The sequence below is a fragment of the Lissotriton vulgaris genome, chromosome 3_1, assembly GCF_964263255.1.
Source record: "Lissotriton vulgaris chromosome 3_1, aLisVul1.2, whole genome shotgun sequence".
In the NCBI taxonomy this organism is placed as follows: domain Eukaryota; kingdom Metazoa; phylum Chordata; class Amphibia; order Caudata; family Salamandridae; genus Lissotriton; species Lissotriton vulgaris.
The window spans coordinates 142,391,671-142,411,273 of record NC_141689.1 but is presented as its reverse complement, the minus strand read 5'-3'; the positions used below and the strand labels follow the sequence as shown (position 1 = coordinate 142,411,273).

The following is a 19,603-nucleotide window of genomic DNA, read 5'->3' as shown; positions in this document are numbered from 1 at the left end:
ATCTTGCATTTTCATATTGGACAATGGTGGACAAGAAAACGAAAGTGGTTGAATAATATTTCAATCCGAAGTGAGTTCAGCAAAATTAAGCAGTAGAGCATGACACAGCACTGCCATAAATCCTCCTTGTGATGGACGTTGACCTTTGTGCACTGCTACTAATAAGGAGTTGCATGTAAAAGTCCCTTAAAGAATATGCCTGTAGAACTACATCCTATTCTTATAAATGCTTTAGTGAATTTTCCATCAGGTGCATATCATCCATATATGAGTAGGAAAAACCTTAATATGCTTTAGCCAGAGAAACCTACAGATGTCTCTGACTGAGCCAAAAACAGACAATGAATAAAGTCATTTTTAAAACTGTATCCTTTTGTCTCAGATGTAATAGTTTGGAATAATGCTGAATCTGTTTGTATAGGATTTGAGGCTTGAGGCATTGGGGCTCAGGTGCATGTGCAAATGGAATGCATTCTATGTGTCAAATCTCTCCAAATTGAAGGACACAGCAGGAAGGATTTCCTTAGCTGTAAGGAGAGCGTGTGTATTGCAGCCCCTTTGGTGACAAGGAAAACAGACAGGTGTCTCTCACTCTTCTACATAGAGAGTTGGGCTCATCTAGATTTAGAGTGTTATGAGTCAAACAGCCCTGCTAGGAAATCTCTTATCTACAGGTGTTCCTGAAAGTAGTACACACACACAAAATTTGCTGCTTAAAAAGATTGGTCATTTATTATGTAAAGTCTGCGAAAAAAAGTTGTACATTATTAAGATGAAAATTGTTTTATTCTCAGCAGTTAATATAAAACAAGATGAATATTAGAAAAGCCAACATCTTATATCCCACATCCCTTCTGTGTGTAATATTTAGTCTAACCAGTATCTAACATTTAAATCTATGTTGTCAGCCTCCCAATTATATTGTTATTAGAATGATCAGTACTTTCTCTCTCAACCTTTTGACAATCCTAGCATTATCCCAATGTACCTCCAAAACACTTCTAGGCTTGCCGTTGGATATCGTCTCACTGGTATTCTCTCCAAGCAACTAGTATCTGTCTCTACCCATCTCAAATTATTACATCTCTTTATACCTTTCTCATCAATGATTCTCTATCGATAGGGGAGGAACTTTCTGTGAGTTTCTTTTATCTATGGTACTGTATGAACAATGATTCCATTAGAAACATATTTGAAAGGCAAGCAAGTGCATCAAAACATGCTTCCTTCCATATTAGCTCTATGTCTGGCCACACAGCCTTGCAAAGTTGCTCACTAGATGAAACTTTCTATTTGGCAGAATGGAAATTTCATCTTCTTACATTTCTGTTATTTATGTTAGTATGACAAGTGTCAAATTGCTTATTATGTGGTAATCCTGCCCATTCTGCTAGCTATGATAACCGTTCAAAATATTAGTTTTCAAGGCCGTAAGCTTCTCATATACACACGCTAACACATTTGTGTGGTCATGTTTATCAATCACTTAGGCCTAATTTGTATGTAACATGTTCATATCAGAAAAAGCCCAGCCACATACATCACTAATTTCACATTTCAAATCTTAAGAGTTAGGGTAATGTTAAGAACCCAGTGGGTGATCAGTGAATTCCCTCAGGGTGGTGAAGAGCTTGGCTCCACCCACCCAGAAACACACCTCTTGCCTTAATTTTAGTTGACCACTGCAGTAATGAAAATGCTCCCATCAACATAGTGGCAAGACTTGTATTAGAAGTGACTGCTAAGCAAACAAACTTTCAAAAAGTGAATTAAATTAGTAAAAACTAATAAAAACAATGGCCCTGACATGCAGGACTGCCAGGACCATGGAATTCTAGGCAGGTGCACAGATTGGCCCCACAGATTACATCATTGTATTTTTATATTAACCTTAATGCTTAGATTTGCAATTTGACTTTAGAAACAACAGAGTGACTTGGTGTTGTGGGGGCTACCCTGAATCCTCGACATATCAAGAAACCATTTGTGTTTGTACCGGACGTCTTGTTAATAGCTTGGAAAAAGCTTCATCTGAAGCATTGGTGGTCCATTGTTTTATAGGTGGAAAGTTGATAGGCAGAGGATTCTCCACACACTTGAGCTTGGAGTTTTTTTTTTATTAAACTACGGATACTGCAATGTAGTTATGGACCCAAGAGCAGCTTTTCTCAGAATACTTGGTATGTGTTTAATGCTGAAGTAGAACTCTCAAGGAGCCTCAAATTTGATATTTATTTGTCAATTAAACAACAGGTAACTTCTTCTAATAAGATCTGTAGCTAGTTCATTCAAATGTTAGCTAAGCTCAACCCACACCTAACTGAATTTAACCAAGCACCAATGGCAAGAGCAATCATTGGTCCTAGGTTTTTTCAATTTGCAGTGGTGCTTACCAGGCAGACCGCCGTTATCCACAAAAGATACTGGGGCAGATTTACAAGTCCCTTGCGTTGCCAGTATGTCCATTTTTGTGAAGCATTGGCAGAGCAATTCACTGCCCCATATTCACAAGGACAGGAAATGCCACCCTGCATGGCTCGGTGGCTTTTCCTGTCCTTGGAAATATGGCCCTTTTACACGCAGCACTTTTCATGGAAGAGGCGTTCCATGGGTGTTGCTGTGGGCATACATGGAACAAGGCGCATTTCCAGATTCATGAGGAATCATGAATCTGGAAATGTGTCTGAACGCTACGCCTCCACAGGGGAGAAATAGAGAGAAATGTATTAATTTTTCTTTGTTTTTGTTTCCTGTATTAATGCGTGCTGCATTCTGCAGCACACATTGAAAGAGAAAATCACCTCTAATGATTGTTTTTGTTGCCTTCCTGCACATAAACAATCATTGAAAGAATGCTGTTTTCCAACTTCTATGTGTGCTAATGCAGCACACAAATACGTTGAGAAGTGGCATTGTTTTTGTAGAGGAAGGGAATCCTTCCTGAACAAAAACCATTTCCCCACAATGCAGGCATCCTTTCACCATGGTGCAAGGGTGCCTGTGTCGGTGCATGGCAGCAGTTTGTGCGCAAGTGCAGGGGTAAGCACAGAGATGCAACATTTTGTTGTAAATATGTCACATGAATGTGCTTCCAAACTAACTCAGCGTGGCCCAGCAAAATGACTTGCTGCAACGGGCCTTGTTAGTTTATTGTAAATCTGCCCCATAGAATTTTGCTCAACAGGTGGTTTCTGTATGAAGATATACTGAGCACGGTTGCCGACCACGGGATTTCCATTTCCAGAATCTCACAATGATTCATAGAACTGTTGACTAATAATGTTTGAATAATCGGAGACACAAGTTGAAAGCATATGTGCCAGGTCACTTTTTAGATTCTAGCATAAAGACTGGCTTGACTCTTGCAGGTCTTATCAAAATATTTGGAAGGCAAACTGTGTAACAATCTTCCAATTGAATTCAGAAGATTTTTTGTTAAAGGAAAGAAAAGGAGATCTTAAGAACCTTGCTAATTTATGTTGCTTGTATCTAACTGTCCATCTTTGTGTATGTTGCATTTCAGAACATGTCGTTGGTGCCCGGACACCTCAGGTATTATGGCATCAAATAAGTGTTCTTGACTTAAAATTCAGGAACTTGACTATTGATAATGCCTTTGAGTTCAAGGTTGGATATCATTATAGGTACGTGGAAGAGCAGTGACTGATGTCGGCCTGTGGTTCCATCACAGTTTCAGGTTGATGGACAACATATATTTATTTAACAAAACACAAATGCACACCAAATGTAAAGAGGCTGCCCTCCACAAACATCCCTTATTCACAAACTACATTTCATAACTGTCTCAGAGAAGAATGGTAAAACAGACAATATTTAAAGAAAAGATGCTGGTCGCACTATACATAGTCGGCCATGTTTAGATCGTTGTTGCTTGAATCCTCAGCAGCGCTTGCCCCTGCCAGTACAGCCTCACTAATGCGCTTCTTTTCTTCTGCTGACATGGGTGGGATGGCTTTACCCAGCTGGCAATTGATTCTTTCAACTCTCGCCTCTATAGCCAAGTCAAACTCGTTTTTCTTTGAAATGACCAGGTTCTGGATTGCCCTTTGAGCGTCTTCGCAGCCGGTTTGTAACTTCAGGTGCTCCAACTTGAACCCCGGATCTGAGGGGTTCATGCTGAGGAATATTCCTAAGGCGTTCACCCGGTCCATGAGGAAGCGCTGAGACACTTCAGAATAGGTGCTTGATATCATGTTGACCAGGTAGCCTATGTTGGTGGCTTTGGTTGCCTGCAGGTATAATATGTCCTTGACAACGGCTACTGCGGAATAGTTGGGAATGTTCTGCACTGATTGTGCAGATCTCACTAATTCATTGACATCATTTGAGAGACAGGACTTGATGAGGCTGGAGATCATCTGGAAGAAGCGGATCATTTTCTCCCACTGCTCTTTGACTTTCATCATAGCTTTCAACCCTTGAACGAGCATCTTCATGGCTGTGTCGAAATCAATCTTGTCCAGGTTGTGACTCCTCATTTCAACCAGGATTTCTGTTAGCTTTTTGTTTTCTTTTTTTAGGTTCTCAAAGGTCTGCATGTACAAGGTCTGAGTTTTATTTAAGTGGACCCTGGCCTGTTCTACTCTGGCCCAAGCCATCTGTGCAGACTGAGAGCCTGTTCCACCACTGCTTGAAGCTGCAGACAGATTTGGGGGCCTTAACTGCATAGGAGGGGCATTAGTAACTTTTTTACAATATGAATCAGCTTTTAATGAGACAGAAAAAAGGCTTTTTATCTTTTGAGCAATGGATTTCAAGTTGTGCTGATCCAACATCTTAGATGTGGCAGCTCTCTGCAATTCCTCACAAACAGCAAAGCCACTTTCCAGAAAAGTGTCTAATTGTGTTTTTGCAGTACAATTGCTTGCATCACCTATATCCTTTTGCAGGTCCAATAAACGATCTTTGTAATCGTTTGTTATGACTTTATGGTCCCTCTCATCATAAACATGTTTCATGTTAATGGTTTCCTCTTTACTATCTAAGACATTTCGAAAACAAACTGCAAGCGATGTTACCTGATTGGATCTGGAGCAGACATTTTTGGTGCAAAAGGTGGACATAACATGATCCGTGTGAGGAGTACCATCTGCAGGACGACCTGCCTCCGACTCATGTTTTCTAACTTTGTTTCCAGTGGGAAATAGGAAGTTAAGGATACTATCCACCGCATTAGCAGCAACAGTTTCCCATGCAGAGGGCACTTTGTCCACGGCAACCTTGTAGGCGTCTATTGCATCAGTTAGTTGTTTCTCAGTGGCCTTCTTAAATTCCTCTGTCGTCTGCAAAGATTTCCTTGAGGATACTTCTTTTAAGCTGAGCTGCTCCAGGGCAGTCTTCACATCTGTCAGCTTATGCTCGTAGCCCTTCTTGGAGTTCACACAAGCTTCAAGCACCTCCTGGATTATGTGAAGTGTCTCACTGAAGCTTGCCTCCACAGACTGAGCCAAGGATGTGCATTCATTGGACACCCGGAGCAAACCGTTCAGCTTCTTTGGGAGGAGGGCATTAACAGATCCAATCGGCATGAACAGAATCTTGACTATTTCTACATTGGCGCGTGGTATGAAGCCAGAGAGGATCCTGATCTGGTCCATGTTTTTATTTGCTGTGTTGAAGGCAAACCAGGCTGAATTGCAGACCTGCATTAGGGATGCAGCAAAGGAGTCTGGGTATTTCATGTACTTGAATCCATCCTTTGGTGGATTCAGGTTGATAGAGAAGTCCCCACTGGCTGATGAAATGGCTGCCAGCTCTCCGAGGATAGCAATGGAGATGGGGGCCGGCATCAGGAACTCCTCCCAGTTCGCGTAAGGCGCCATCTTCTGTGCTGTATCCTGCCTCACGTCCTGGGCTTTGGAGACACTCCTGATTGCATCGTCGAGATTCGCAGCGTTGCTTTGGCAGTCCATGTCTCTCCTGCGCCCTGGAGAAAAGACAGTTTTGTAAATATGCTGTGAAAGGTAAAACATGAATTTTGAACATACTTTGTCTAGCAGTAGCATGACTGTGTGCGAGGGAGTAGTCAGAACATTAAAATATCTTCCATTTTGACCCAAATGTTTGATGGTACCACACAAGCAAAGCAAATGAGCACAGCCCAGCCTAGAAGAGCTCATTTATTTCTTCAATCCAGCATCCAGCCCGTCGTCCTTTCACCCTTCACATTCTGTCATTCATTCATCCTTTCATCCCAGCATTCAATCTTACATGATTCCATCTTTTGGTCATCCATCAACCACCCACCCATCCCTCATCCATCCACTCATCCATCCTTCCCTTCATTCACCCACCCACTCATCGTTTTACCCTTCTTATCCATCCACTTACAAACCCATCTTTCACAAACTCATACTTTCACCCACCAATCATCATCATTAAACATGTCATAAAAAACATTTTAAAAACATAGATTACATCACATCCTCAGAATACCTTTTTGTCAGTTCTTGCTCCAAGTAAAATAATACAATTTTTTTTGTAATTTCAATTAAATAGCATGAACATAGTCAACAGATATAAAGTGCAAGTGACTATCATGTTAAAGTTGTAGACCCGCTACTTTTCTTCTGCGCCAAACAGCTTGTAAATACCTACCAAGGCTGAATGCAATACCGGTGCTACAGTGAGTCCTTAGAATACGATATACTGCTCTGAAGTTTTTTAATACCCAGGTTAATACAGATAGATCTGATCTGTCACAAGCCGGACAAAAATGTAGAATATGACATACTTCTTCAAGCTTGTAAGAACAGAAGGATCATTATTAATATGTTAGGCAAACTTGGAGCCCAATAAGAAGTAAACATGTTTACCATTAGCCTAGCCAACCTGGGCTTTAACAACAGAGTATGTGCTAGGAGAGGTACATACGCTTCCATATATGTTTCAAGCTTTGGGGAGGGTTTAAAAGACAAGAATACCGCCACCAACATACCCACCATGGCTTTTTGGTGGTATGCATTGCAATGTAGATGAAGGAATGACGTTTATTTTTGTAGCATGCACTCTAAATTATATGCATGCAAGGGCAGTGAATACTTGCCGGACTAATTGGTACCCTGGCAATAGGTATTTTCAGACTCCCAGGGGGGTAGGGGGGTAGAGGGAGGCTGGCCCTGTAGTCAAACCGTCTCCAAGGGACCCTACAGTCCATGTACATGCTCTGGTACTCTAAGCGAGTGAACTAGAGTCGGTACATGAAATTATGTTATATATATATATATGTATCCGTTTTATAAATTCTATATTGATGTGTGTACTGCTAAGATTTTAATTAATCAAGCAATACACTTACTTACTATAGAGACGGTACATGGACCTTGGGGACCCTTGAAGATGGTTGACTATAAGGCCAACCTTTCTCTACCCCCTCTGGAGTCTGAAATTACCCACTGTCAGGGATCCAATTGTACCTGTAAGTAGTTACGGCCTTTTCATGCCTATATTTTAGAGTGCATCCTACAATAAGAAACCTCTGAGTATAGTTACATTACAGAGGGAGCATTATCAAAGCAAGTCCAGCCTGCCAAATGCCCAGGATCATGTATGGCCACCAATGTAGGGAAGTAACATGATGGAAATAGAAGGGTCATAGGACCATTGCATCCTTGTTGCCCCTTTTACAGTTTTTTTATCATTTGCCATCAACCCCGCTAATAAAGGGAATCCTACCTTGGGAGTGGATGAGAACTGTTTATTAACACATAACTTTCCCCAACATACTAACATACAGCTGACATGAATTAATTTGGGGTTGATTAATGTGTCACTGAATTTAAACTTCCTGTCTGGCTCCTGCTTACTTATCTGTAATTTGCTTTCTGTTGCAGTGCAATTTTTTTCCCCAGGACCTTTGTGGCCTACTTGTAGCTATTCTATGAGCCTGCTGTGAGGGTCAGAGCAGGGTCATAGACTAGTTGCAAGTAGGCAACTGAACTCTGGAGGGGCCCTTCAGGATGGTTACTGATGATGAGTTTGAACTTTTGCACCTGCTGAGTGCTTTCAGTTTTGAAAAACTCGTTTTTCTGCAGAACAGCAACTGTAATGTCCCATACAAACATAGGCAACTGAACTCTGGAGGGGCCCCTCAGGAAGCACTACAGGGAATGGTTACTAATGATGAGTGAACTTTTGCACCTGCTGAGTGCTTTCAGTTTTGCAAAACTCGTTTTTCTACAAAACAGCAACTGTAATGCCCCAAACAAACTTACTTGTGAAAGTTGATTTCTGATCCAAAAGTGATCCAAAGATAGTCAAAAAGGCCTCAAATCCAAAAAAGTGCAGGCAAATGTCAACCTGAGGAGTTATTCTGATAAAAATCATCATTTTCAGAAGGTTTATGCTGCTTGCTAGTGGATTTCTTGTGTAGAATTGCAAATTTTTTAATTTCGCGAGTGCGAGATTGTTGCTGCCCGCCGCATCTACATGTTCGCAATTGCGAACTCTCGCGATGCGTCACCAGACTCCCGCGGGATCCCACAGCAAGATCCAAAATGGCGCAGCACTCGCAAAATATTGAGAAAAACAACTCGGCAAATGCTGAATGACGGTAAGTGAACGCCGCACGCCGCAATATTGTATCACCAAGAAAAAAAATCCGCTGCGTGCAAATTTGCGGATTTTCTGTAAATTCGCGAGAGTTTGCGGATTGCGAATTTACCGAAAATCTGCAAAATCCGCGAGCGGAATGGATTTTCCGCCCATGCTTAGTATGGATTGAGGCTGAGGTCAACACCATGTGAAAATAAAGAAATAAAGAAAAAATGAAGATGAAACAAGGTGTGTTAAGGACAAATGTGCCAGAATACAGGTCGCATAATTACTAACTCATAGATGAGCCATAGCATGCCAATGAGTCACCAACATGGAGCAGCTTACCAGAGCTGCTATGCACTAGTATAGGCTGAGATAACATGTCACCTCCTGAATATTCTAATAAACACCAATAATATAGCTTAAACAACCACATTTTAACATTTATCTTTTATTTTTCTCAGACTCTGTGTCCAGTTTGTTGCAATGATCAGCTGGACTGGTCACCCCTGATATTGCAAAAAAAAAGAAAGTAAATCTGCAGCTGTGACCCATCCAGGTAGGTCCCACAGTAACATCAGTTTGATTCAAACACTAAAGACAAGTGCATCAAAAGATGCCCACTCTTGCTCTTTCATCTCACTGCTCCCCGATCCTGGCAGTGCACATCATTTGTTATGTTATGTTATGTTATGTTATATTATGTTATGTTATGTTATGTTTTGTTATGTTATGTTATGTTATGTGGGCATTAGTAAAGCGCACGCTCACCAACGGTCTCTTGGCGATATGAATTTACAGGAAGGGCAAAAAGCCAAAGTAGTCTAGCTATGAGCTAAAGTAAAAAGCTACGTTTTGAGCAGTTTTCTAAACCGTACATAATCTTCTTCAAGTCTCAGAGTAATCGGCAATGAGTTCCACAGTTTCGGGCCTAGTATAGAGAACCGCAACCTTCCAGTGCATTTACATCTGAATCTTGGTACAACCAATTGATTCAAATACATAAATATAAGGGTGCCCTGGAGGGCATACTTGCTGACTCTCAATGAGATGTAACTGGTACCGGTGCCCTGAATGGCTCTAAAAAGGATACACCCTGTTTTAAACATAGTTTGTTGCTCCAACGGATGCCAGTGGAGTTCTTTCAGCAGTGGGCTAATGTGTCATTGTCTATCCTTTTGATAGATGATTCTAGCTGCTTGAGTCTGAATCATCTGAAGGTGGTGCTTCTGATGTTGTGGGAGGCCAAGATAAAATGCATTTCCATAAACAATTTTGGAAAGAATCAGGGTGATAACGATTTGGATGCTAGCCTCTTGTTGTGTTTTATCTAGGACCCCAATCAATATTGTGACCGTATGCCCCTATACGGCTATAATCAATACATATCCCTATAATGGCATAAACGATCAGAGCCATATTTCAGTAACTCGTCTCTGCAGCTCATTAAAGTACATGACACAGCAGAAGCCACTTACTTAGATTCCTAGATAACACTCTGAGTTCTTTCAACAGATAAAACCCCAGCAACCTGGGAAAGCCCCGCTTGCTTTGTTTTGATTAGTAATAGAACTCTAACGAGCACTGTAAGAACGACCAGTTCTTAGCGACATCTTTATTGACGTCTTATGTCCAAAAACTTACGTCAAACAAGGCACCTTTCAGGTATAAATAATACCAACGTTGCCTTAAGCAAGCGCGATGGTGGTGGTGAATACAGGAGCAGAACAGCTGTCCCTTGCAGAGCCCAGCAGATGCGAGAAGCCCACAGACACTGCCCCTCTTCCTCCTTGATGCGCTGAGAAAGACGCTGTCTTTTCTCCTGCCGAGAAAATCCAGCTCCGGCGTTTCCAGCCTACCCTCGCGGGTAACTGGAATATCGAGTCCTGAGAGGAGATACCAGACCTCCAACATTCTATTCCAGAGGTACGGTGTTGACTAAACCCTTAGAGAGAATTCTTGAAGCAAACCCTTGGCAAAACCAACTTAACTTAAACTGCTACTTACTTACTCCCTCCTAAGTATTAGGCCTAGGTCAGGTACACCGGGGTAGGCGTAGTTAGAAACACCAGTTGAGGACGTTAGCCAAATGTATATATGAATGTATATATTTTATTCATTTTAACTATTGTATGGCTAAGAAACCATATCAATGCTTTTACAGTATTATTTCGCAATACTCCTTTTACTGTACGCACTTTTTATAATAACAAGTCTTGCAATTGTGGCAATTCATTTCTCTTGCATGAGAAGAAAGACTGTTAAATAAATAATACCTTTTATTGACATACGCCCGTCTCTCTATTCTCTGCATACTGGTGAAAGTAATTTTGTACAACTGACTGAGTGAAGAAGCTGTCTATTGTTTCACACGACTCTAGAGATTGACTCTTATTCTGAGGAGCAAAGTTGTCATGTTAATGCGGTTGTTGGAAAACTGAATCCCTTCTTGTCTGAGCCAGGGAAGATGATCACTTCCTATTCAGTCAAGAAAGTTTCCAGTGACCTCTGAGCTAGCTGGTACAAACCCAATTAAGTCTAACATAGTCAGTAGAGACCTAGAAGACCGTACATAATCTTCTTCAAGTCTCAGAGTAATCGGCAATGAGTTCCACAGTTTCGGGCCCAGTATAGAGAACCGCGACCCTCCAGTGCATTTACATCTGAATCTTGGTACAACCAATTGATTCAAATGCATAAATATAAGGGTGCCCTGGAGGGCACACTTGCTGTTTCTCAATGAGATGTAACTGGGACCGGTGCCCTGAATGGCTCTAAAAAGGATACACCCTCTTTTAACCATAGTTTGTTGCTCCTGCGGATGCCAGTGGAGTTCTTTCAGCAGTGGGCTAATGTGGCATTGTCTATCCTTTTGATAGATGATTCTGGCTGCTTGAGTCTGAATCATCTGAAGGTGGTGCTTCTGATGTTGTGGGAGGCCAAGATAAAATGCATTTCCATAAACAATTTTGGAAAGAATCAGGGCGATAACGATTTGGATGCTAGCCTCTTGTTGTTTTTTATCTAGGACCCCAATCAATATTGTGACCGTATGCCCCTATACGGCTATAATCAATACATATCCCTATAATGGCATAAACGATCAGAGCCATATTTCAGTAACTCGTCTCTGCAGCTCATTAAAGTACATGACACAGCAGAAGCCACTTCCTTAGATTCCTAGATAACACTCCGAGTTCTTTCAACAGATGAAACCCCAGCAACCTGGGAAAGCCCTGCTTGCTTTGTTTGATTAGTAATAGAACTCTAACGAGCACTGTAAGAATGACCAGTTCTTAGCGACATCTTTATTGACGTCTTATGTCCAAAAACGTACGTCAAACAAGGCACCTTTCAGGTATAAATAATACCAACGTTGCCTTAAGCAAGCGCGATGGTGGTGGTGAATACAGGAGCAGAACAGCTGTCCCTTGCAGAGCCCAGCAGATGCGAGAAGCCCATGGACGCTGCCCCTCTTTCTCCTTGATGCGCTGAGAAAGACTCTGTCTTTTCTCCTGCCGAGAAAATCCAGCTCCGGCGTTTCCAGCCTACCCTCGCGGGTAACTGGAATATCGAGTCCTGAGAGGAGATACCAGACCTCCAACATTCTATTCCAGAGGTACGGTGTTGACTAAACCCTTAGAGAGAATTCTTGAAGCAAACCCTTGGCAAAACCAACTTAACTTAAACTGCTACTTACTTACTCCCTCCTAAGTATTAGGCCTAGGTCAGGTACACCGGGGTAGGTGTAGTTAGAAACACCAGTTGAGGACGTTAGCCAAATGTATATATGAATGTATATATTTTATTCATTTTAACTATCGTATGGCTAAGAAACCATATCAATGCTTTTACAGTATTATTTCGCAATACTCCTTTTACTGTACGCACTTTTTATAATAACAAGTCTTGCAATTGTGGCAATTCATTTCTCTTGCATGAGAAGAAAGACTGTTCAATAAATAATACCTTTTATTGAAAACGCCCGTCTCTCTATTCTCTGCATACTGGTGAAGGTAATTTTGCACAACTGACTGAGTGAAATAGCTGTCTATTGTTTCACACGACTCTAGAGGTTGACTCTTATTCTGAGGAGCAAAGTTGTCATGTTAATGCGGTTGTTGGAAAACTGAATCCCTTCTTGTATGAGCCAGGGAAGCTGATCACTTCCTATTCAGTCAAGAAAGTTTCCAGTGACCTCTGAGCTAGCTGGTACAAACTCAATTAAGTCTAACATAGTCAGTAGAGACCTCGAAGACCGCACTTCTACGTCTACACTGCTGTTTATGTTATTCCAATGCTCAGGGCCTATAGGGAAAATAGGAACTACACTACACTCTCTGCTGAAGAATCTTCTAATCTGGCACAGCTTACGAAACTGAACAAAACAGGCCAAGGTAACGGAGCCAATCTAGAAGCTCATGGTGAGATCCGAGTCAATTTGTATCCCAAAACTCTTAATCATCCTCTTGCGGAGCTGTGCAGCGCCAAGCTCCAGGGGCCAATGTCTGGGAGTGCAGTGCATGAGTTTTTTTTCAGTTCAATAATTTCTGTTTTTTCGGAATTCAATTCTAACTGATTGTTGTTCATCCAGTGTTTGATGAACAGCATGGAATTCCTGACAAATTCCTCTGATTTAGGTGACTCTTCAATAGTAAAAATTAGTAGCATATCATCAGCCTTATCCTCATCTGCCGAAGACGGGAAATGAGTGGTCGTATGTAAACATTAAAAAGATTCGAAGAAAGAGAGGAATCCTTGCGGGACTCCACAGCTCATATCTACAGTGTTGGATTTAAAAGATGAGAGTCACACCAATTGCTTGCAGCCCTCTAGAAAGGATTTCATCCAATCCAGGGCTGAGCCCCCCCAGACCAGCTGTAGCTAAACCATCCAACAGTATGTTGTGGTTTACGGTATCATGTGCTACAGACAGATCTAAGAGTATGAAGGCCTGAGTACAGTCCATGTCTGCCTTGCCTTTAAGGTCGTCTATAACCGACAATATAACTGATTCTGTAGAGTGTAATGGATGGAAACCTGCCTGGTGAGTTTCCACAAAATTAGAGGCCTCTAAAAAAGAGCGAAGACATCTGGCTACATGGGTCTCCAATAGAATATCAAGGAGAGGGAGGAGCGGTATAGGCCTTAAATTCTCTAGCTTATGAGGCTCCAAGCCATGTTTTGTTTTGCAATGGAATAACCACTGCTTCTTTGAAAACTGAGGACACAACACCTTGTGTAAGAGACAAATTCAAAAGCTGAAGGACAGTATCAGGAAACGCCAAATAAATGGATTTTAGTAAATGAATAGGACATACCTCTTTAGGGGAGACATTTTTTTTTACCTTATTTGAAATGTCAAAGAGGAGTTTCCTAATTATATATGTTGTCTACTGTGAGAAACACACAACAAATTCTTCACATTGCATTGTCTGTAAACTCTTATGTGTGACTACTGCAAGTCCTGTGTTTCCAGCGCCCTGGCCACCTGCCATCATCTCCACTGAAGTTGTCCCTCGTAAGTCACTGCTTATTGCTAAGTGTCTTCAAAATCCTTCACAAAAAGTGCCTAATTTGTAGTCTCTGGCCACTCGTAACTAGTTATAAATGGTGTTGAAATATTTAAATAACAAAATAAAATATTAGACAGAGGTCCCAATTGACAATGATCAAGGTTAAAAGAGGGAAATGTTCTCCTATCAAGCAACTCGTTCTGCTGCAGAGGACTTGTCATTTCCATTGGTTCATAAAGGTGATTCATGGCTTTCTAGGTGAATCATACAATTCTTCATGCACTTCAGTGAGTTACATTTATGTATGGAGAATACCCATATATGAGATGCAAATTTACTCTTGCATATATATTGTTTTCCCTTCTCTAAACAGGCATTGAACATATGGTGTTCAAAACATATCTACATGTCTGAAAATTCACTCACTTAATGCATTTTACAGCAGAAAAGTGGGGTGTTTCTGGTCGACAATACCCATAGTTAGAGGGTGTTCACCTACTCCTACTGGGTTGCGCACACAGGAAAGCATACACTCGTAGCCCATGTTGCTAAACTGGTAAATACAGTGTTGTACTTGACTCGCTCTGCAGGGTCACCCTCAAACTGTTTGACTTCGCCCTCTGTTTTCGTAGCCCATTCTTGTTGGCTTTTAGGTCTCTCAGCTCTCTTTACCGCTGTTTACCCATTCAAAAGTGCTTGTGCTCTCTCCTTTAAACGTGGTAGGATTGGCTTACACATAGTTGACACATTTAATTTACTTATAAGTCCCTACTAAAGTGGTACTATATGCATTCACTATCAGAGTCCCACTCACTTTAACCCCAGGTTCCACGGGAATGGAGTAAGTCCATCCTCTCACCTCCAGGCCAGCCCTGCACATTGGATGGTAATGAATGTGAGCAATTAGCCTTGAGCTTAAAGGGAAAGGAAAAATATGGTAGAAGAGATAATTTCTGTCTTGGAAACATGGCTGCTTTTGAACAAGCACTTGAAATGCTTCATTTATGGAAGAACATTAAAACCGGAATCCAGGAAAAATATCCAATGACCATATGTTCAGAAAGTGAGCGAAACAGACCCACGGTTGCTAATATGGACCCACAACCTGAAATACAAATACATAGCTCAAATTCAACCCCCTCTGTACACAAAACTCTAACTCACGAGTGCTTGATTCCGGTTCATGGAAGACTTGGCTTGGCAGTTCGGTCTGGACTGTTGCCATGAGGCACAGGGTAAAGACTGATTTGCATATGGCCATGTCTGAACTGGGGTGGCTTGGTGAGCTGTGATTGGGGGTGAATGTTTTGCCATTGTGCAACATTCCGTCCATCATCTTGTGTGTGTTGCTGTTCACCCTATGTGGGAAGGATATGCCCAGACGTGAGTCTTGTGCATACTACGCCACTGGAGTCAAGCTATCCGGGCTGATTAAGGCTGATAGCCAAAAACCGGTCCTAGGATGCTTGATTCCGGTCCAGGGAAGGCATGGCTTGGCAGTTCGGTCTGGACTGTTCCCATGAGGCACAGGGTCAAGACTGATTTGCATATGGCCATGTCTGAACTGGGGTGGCTTGGTGAGCAAAATAAAGATGGATCATACCCAGATCTGTGACTGGGGGTGAATGTTTAGCCATTGTGCAACATTCCATCCATCATCCTGTGTGTTTTGATATGCTAAATTGATAGCATTTTGCTGATTTGTATGCATCATTCATTCTTTGCACATTGCACTTTTCGTTGGCAGTGTTGGGGGTCTTTTGATCCTATCAGCACCAGAGCCTGTGTTGAGTGGTGGTGCCACTGCCTAGAGACCATTTTTCTCGGCAGTCTAGTATTCATCCCAGGCTTGCTATATAATGAGCTTGGGAATGCAGACACACATTGGATGCTTCCAGTGGGCTTGCTATCGGCATGCCAAAGGTAACCCGTCTGCACCAGCCAACAGCCAGACCAGGCCAGGGGCCAGAACCTCGGTCAAACCTCTTCCCAAATGTTCTCCAGGGCCTAGCTACTAGATCTGAATAAGGGTAAATCTGCACTATTTTATAGCTTCGACCCTGGTTGTGAATCTGTTGTCCCTCAATGTGAACTTTGCAACTCGACTTGCCATGTGAAACCCATTTCTTTAAAAGGTGACATGGAGACTTCCTGTTTCCCACAACCTCTGATCAAGAATTCAATAAGAATGAACTGCTTATTGCTCTATACATGCTCCCTGATTAGACAGAGATTTTGATTTCAGAGTTATGTAGAAAACCATGCCCTCAATTTAGTCTTCCTGACCTGGGCTTACGAGAGTTCATACCCAGATCTAGCTGAGGCCCCACCTGCCTGCTACTCCATTAAGTGATTAGACAGAACCGGCAAGTGGTGGAGTGGTGTGTGTCAAAATTACTGGATGTAAAGCACTGTTCTTTAGGTTTTCAATAATGAGTTTACATTCTTTTTATGGAGGGTTTATATACAGACCTCCCTGCTACAAAATGTACTATTTAGATAATTTGGGCGATACATTCGAATTCTTAATGCAATACGCAAATACCACTGTTTTAGGTGATTTTAATTTTCATTTAGAGGACATGACTAGTAAAGGAATTACACACCTTAAGCAGCTTCAGTCTATCCAAACAGGTGCTTTCTTGCACCCATAATGCAGGCTATGTTTTGGATGGCATTTTTACAAATAAACCAAATCCGAAGGCTGATAAAACTGTTTCTATCACATGATCAGGTCACAAGATAGTCAATTTCAACCTTGAGTTTACCCATTCTACCAATCAGATGAACAATCATAAGCAAAATAAAAGAGTCCATGCTTGGAATAAAATCTGCATTCCTGACTTGACATACACCCTCAATGGGTACTCTTGCATTGCATAAAATAAGATAATCCCATGACAGGAACATTCTCAGAGTGGTTAGGAGCTGTGGCAATTAAGCATGCCCCTGTGAAAACCATTAGGAACTTCAGATAAAAGCCCTTCACCCCTTGGTTTTTCCTGCAGCTAAAAGAGCTAAAACAAAAATGCAGAATGCAAGAAAAAGTGTGCAGGATTCAGCATAGAGTGGAAATAAAAAACAAATGCAACTTTTACAAGAAAAAAAAATGTGCTTGTGGCCGAAAAGACTAAGGGCCCCATTTTGAGTCTTGTGGTCTTGGGCCGCAAGACTGGTGATGGTGTAGTGGTGGCAGTCCTGCCTCTGAGGCGGCACCAGAGAACCGCCATTCCATGGCAGTGGCACAACGCATAGGGCCGATATAATATGCATGGTTGTACCGCCACGGTCTGCCAAGCATATTATGAGTTTCCCCTCCGCAAGCCTTTCCATGGAAGGCTCACCGCCATGAAATGGCTGACATAGGGGAAACAAAGAGGGCTCTACAGAGCCCCTAACCCTGCCACCATTGGAAAGCATTTAGAGGGACACAACATGTGCTCCCCTGTCGTCTTGCACTCCACGTTCCAGCATTGCATAGACTTCATAGGCCATGCCATGCTGTTACATTTTTGCTGTTCCCATTGCAGTGCCATTTTTCAGGGCACCACCGTGGGAATAGGAAAAGGACCGTCCACCTTCAATTAAACTTGTATTCAGGTGGGCCTTATATTCCTTTCGTGAAAAATATATGCCACAAAGAACTCCATGATAGTCAAAATAGATGAGATCCCGTCCAGCATAACTCCCAAACATGTCAGCTCCCTGCCAGCTGTTTTGCAATCAACCTTTCTTCAAAAGTATAGTACAAGAAATCTTCAACAATTAAACAGCAAGGATAATTTGCTGATTCCTTCTTCTGATAAGTCGTCTCCAGGTTTAAATAATTTAGTGAACCTTCCCCTGCTCGAAGAAGAGAGAGTGATCAAATTGTTTAGCCAAACAAAGTACGGGGTACCCTCTGATCCCTGCCCTTTCATAATAATACATAAGGTTGTAGGAGTAATCTCACCTCCTCTTACTCAGCTATTGAACACCACTCTTGGATTGGGGCCCGGGCCAATTTCAACCCTGGCAACCCCCACCCCCCCGGGCCTAGCCTTGTCGTTAGAGACAACAGGGGGAATCTCAAGGCCCACAAGGTCCGTGCCAGCTCCCTGCCTCCTGTAGGAGCTGGTATTGCATTGAGACCCAGGGAGCTGCTGAACATGCAGCTCCCTGGATTTCAGAGCAATTTTTCTGTTTCTCTGTTCACTTGCCAGCACATGCTCTGCTTGCAGCAAGCAAGAGTATTTTCTGCTCTCTGTTGCTGAAAGTGAAATGCTTGCTGTGGGTAGGAGGTGAGTAATGCTCAGTCTAATCCACAGCAAACTGCAATGTCCCACGGTGTGGCACCCTGAGACATTCCAGGAGTCGGGCCTGGGGGCTGGTGGTCCCCAGGGCCATTGAGGGCTCCAGGAGGGGGCCCATGCGGCCTCCCTCCTATGTTAACTTTAGCCCTGGGTGGTGGTGTTCCTCGGGCCAGAGGTCCACAATGGATTGCCTTGTTTATTGTGTTTGGGCCTCGGGGAAGAGGTGGCCCCCTGAGCTGCAGGGGAAGCATAGGGCATACACCACATTTGTTTTAAATAATACATGTCTCCAGGGAGGTGGCGGTCTCTGGGCCTACATGGGAGGCCGTAGGGTCTCCCTCACAAATCTTTAAAAAAACAGATTGCCCCTGTGAGGTGGTGGTACCCAGGGCTGCTTTGCCTCCCCCGTATTTTCTCTCAATAAAGTCTGTGCCCTAGTGAAGTGGTGGTCTCTGGTGCTACGGGGGATGTAGGGCCCCCTTGTATTTTATTTCTTACTTACCTGGAGAGGAGGCGGTTCCCATGGCTTTGCATATGATATAGACGGGACCGCATGCACCCCCCTCCTTCAAGCTCTCGGGATGTGGCCCACTCTGGGATTTTAAAAATGGACGCAGCAGATTTGCGAATACACCTGCGAGTCCATGGAAAATATTAAAAAAATATTTTTAAAAACTTTTTAACTTGAGCGGGGTACCTGAGGGACCCCCCAATCATATCTAGGAGGTCCTTCTGGGTATAGTGTTTTAGGGTTTAGTGTAGAGCAGTGATGTTTGTGTGGTATAGGCGGGTCATGCTGGGGTTGTGTTTTAGGGTTTGGGGTAATGCAGTGGTGTTTGGGTAGTGTAGGGTGTCGTGCTGGGGGTAGTGCTTTAGGGTTTATGGTAGTGCAGTAGTGTAGGATATAGTGTTTTAGGGTTTAGGGTAGTGCAGTGGTATTAGAGTAGTGTAGGTTGTCGTGTTGTGGGTTGTGTTTTAGGGTTTAGGGTAGTGCAGTGGTGTTTGGGTAGTGTAGGGGGTCGTGCTGGGGGTGATGCTGGGGGTAGTGTTTTAGGTTTTAGGATAGTGCAGTGTTGTTCGTGTAGCACAGGGGCCGTGCTGGGGTAGTGTTTTAGGGTATAGGGTAGTGCAGTGGTGTTTGGGTAGTGTAGGGGGTCATGCTGGGGGTAGTGTGTTAGGGTTTAAGGTAGTGCATTTGTGTGTATGTAGTGTAGGGGGTCATACTTTAGGGTTTAGGAT

General features: G+C 42.7%; 1 protein-coding gene across 1 annotated transcript in view; it reads right to left on the bottom strand.

Annotated features, from left to right (window-relative positions):
• Window positions 1-711: 711 nt before the first annotated feature.
• The window catches only part of LOC147726105 (uncharacterized), a 169,974-nt gene continuing 151,082 nt past the window's right edge, over window positions 712-19,603 (bottom strand). Inside the window, exon 3 of the mRNA XM_086960210.1 lies at window positions 712-5,947. Within this exon, the coding sequence (XP_086816336.1) occupies window positions 3,858-5,947 (2,090 nt within the window). The 3' untranslated portion in view covers window positions 712-3,857. The remainder of the gene's footprint in view (window positions 5,948-19,603) is intronic.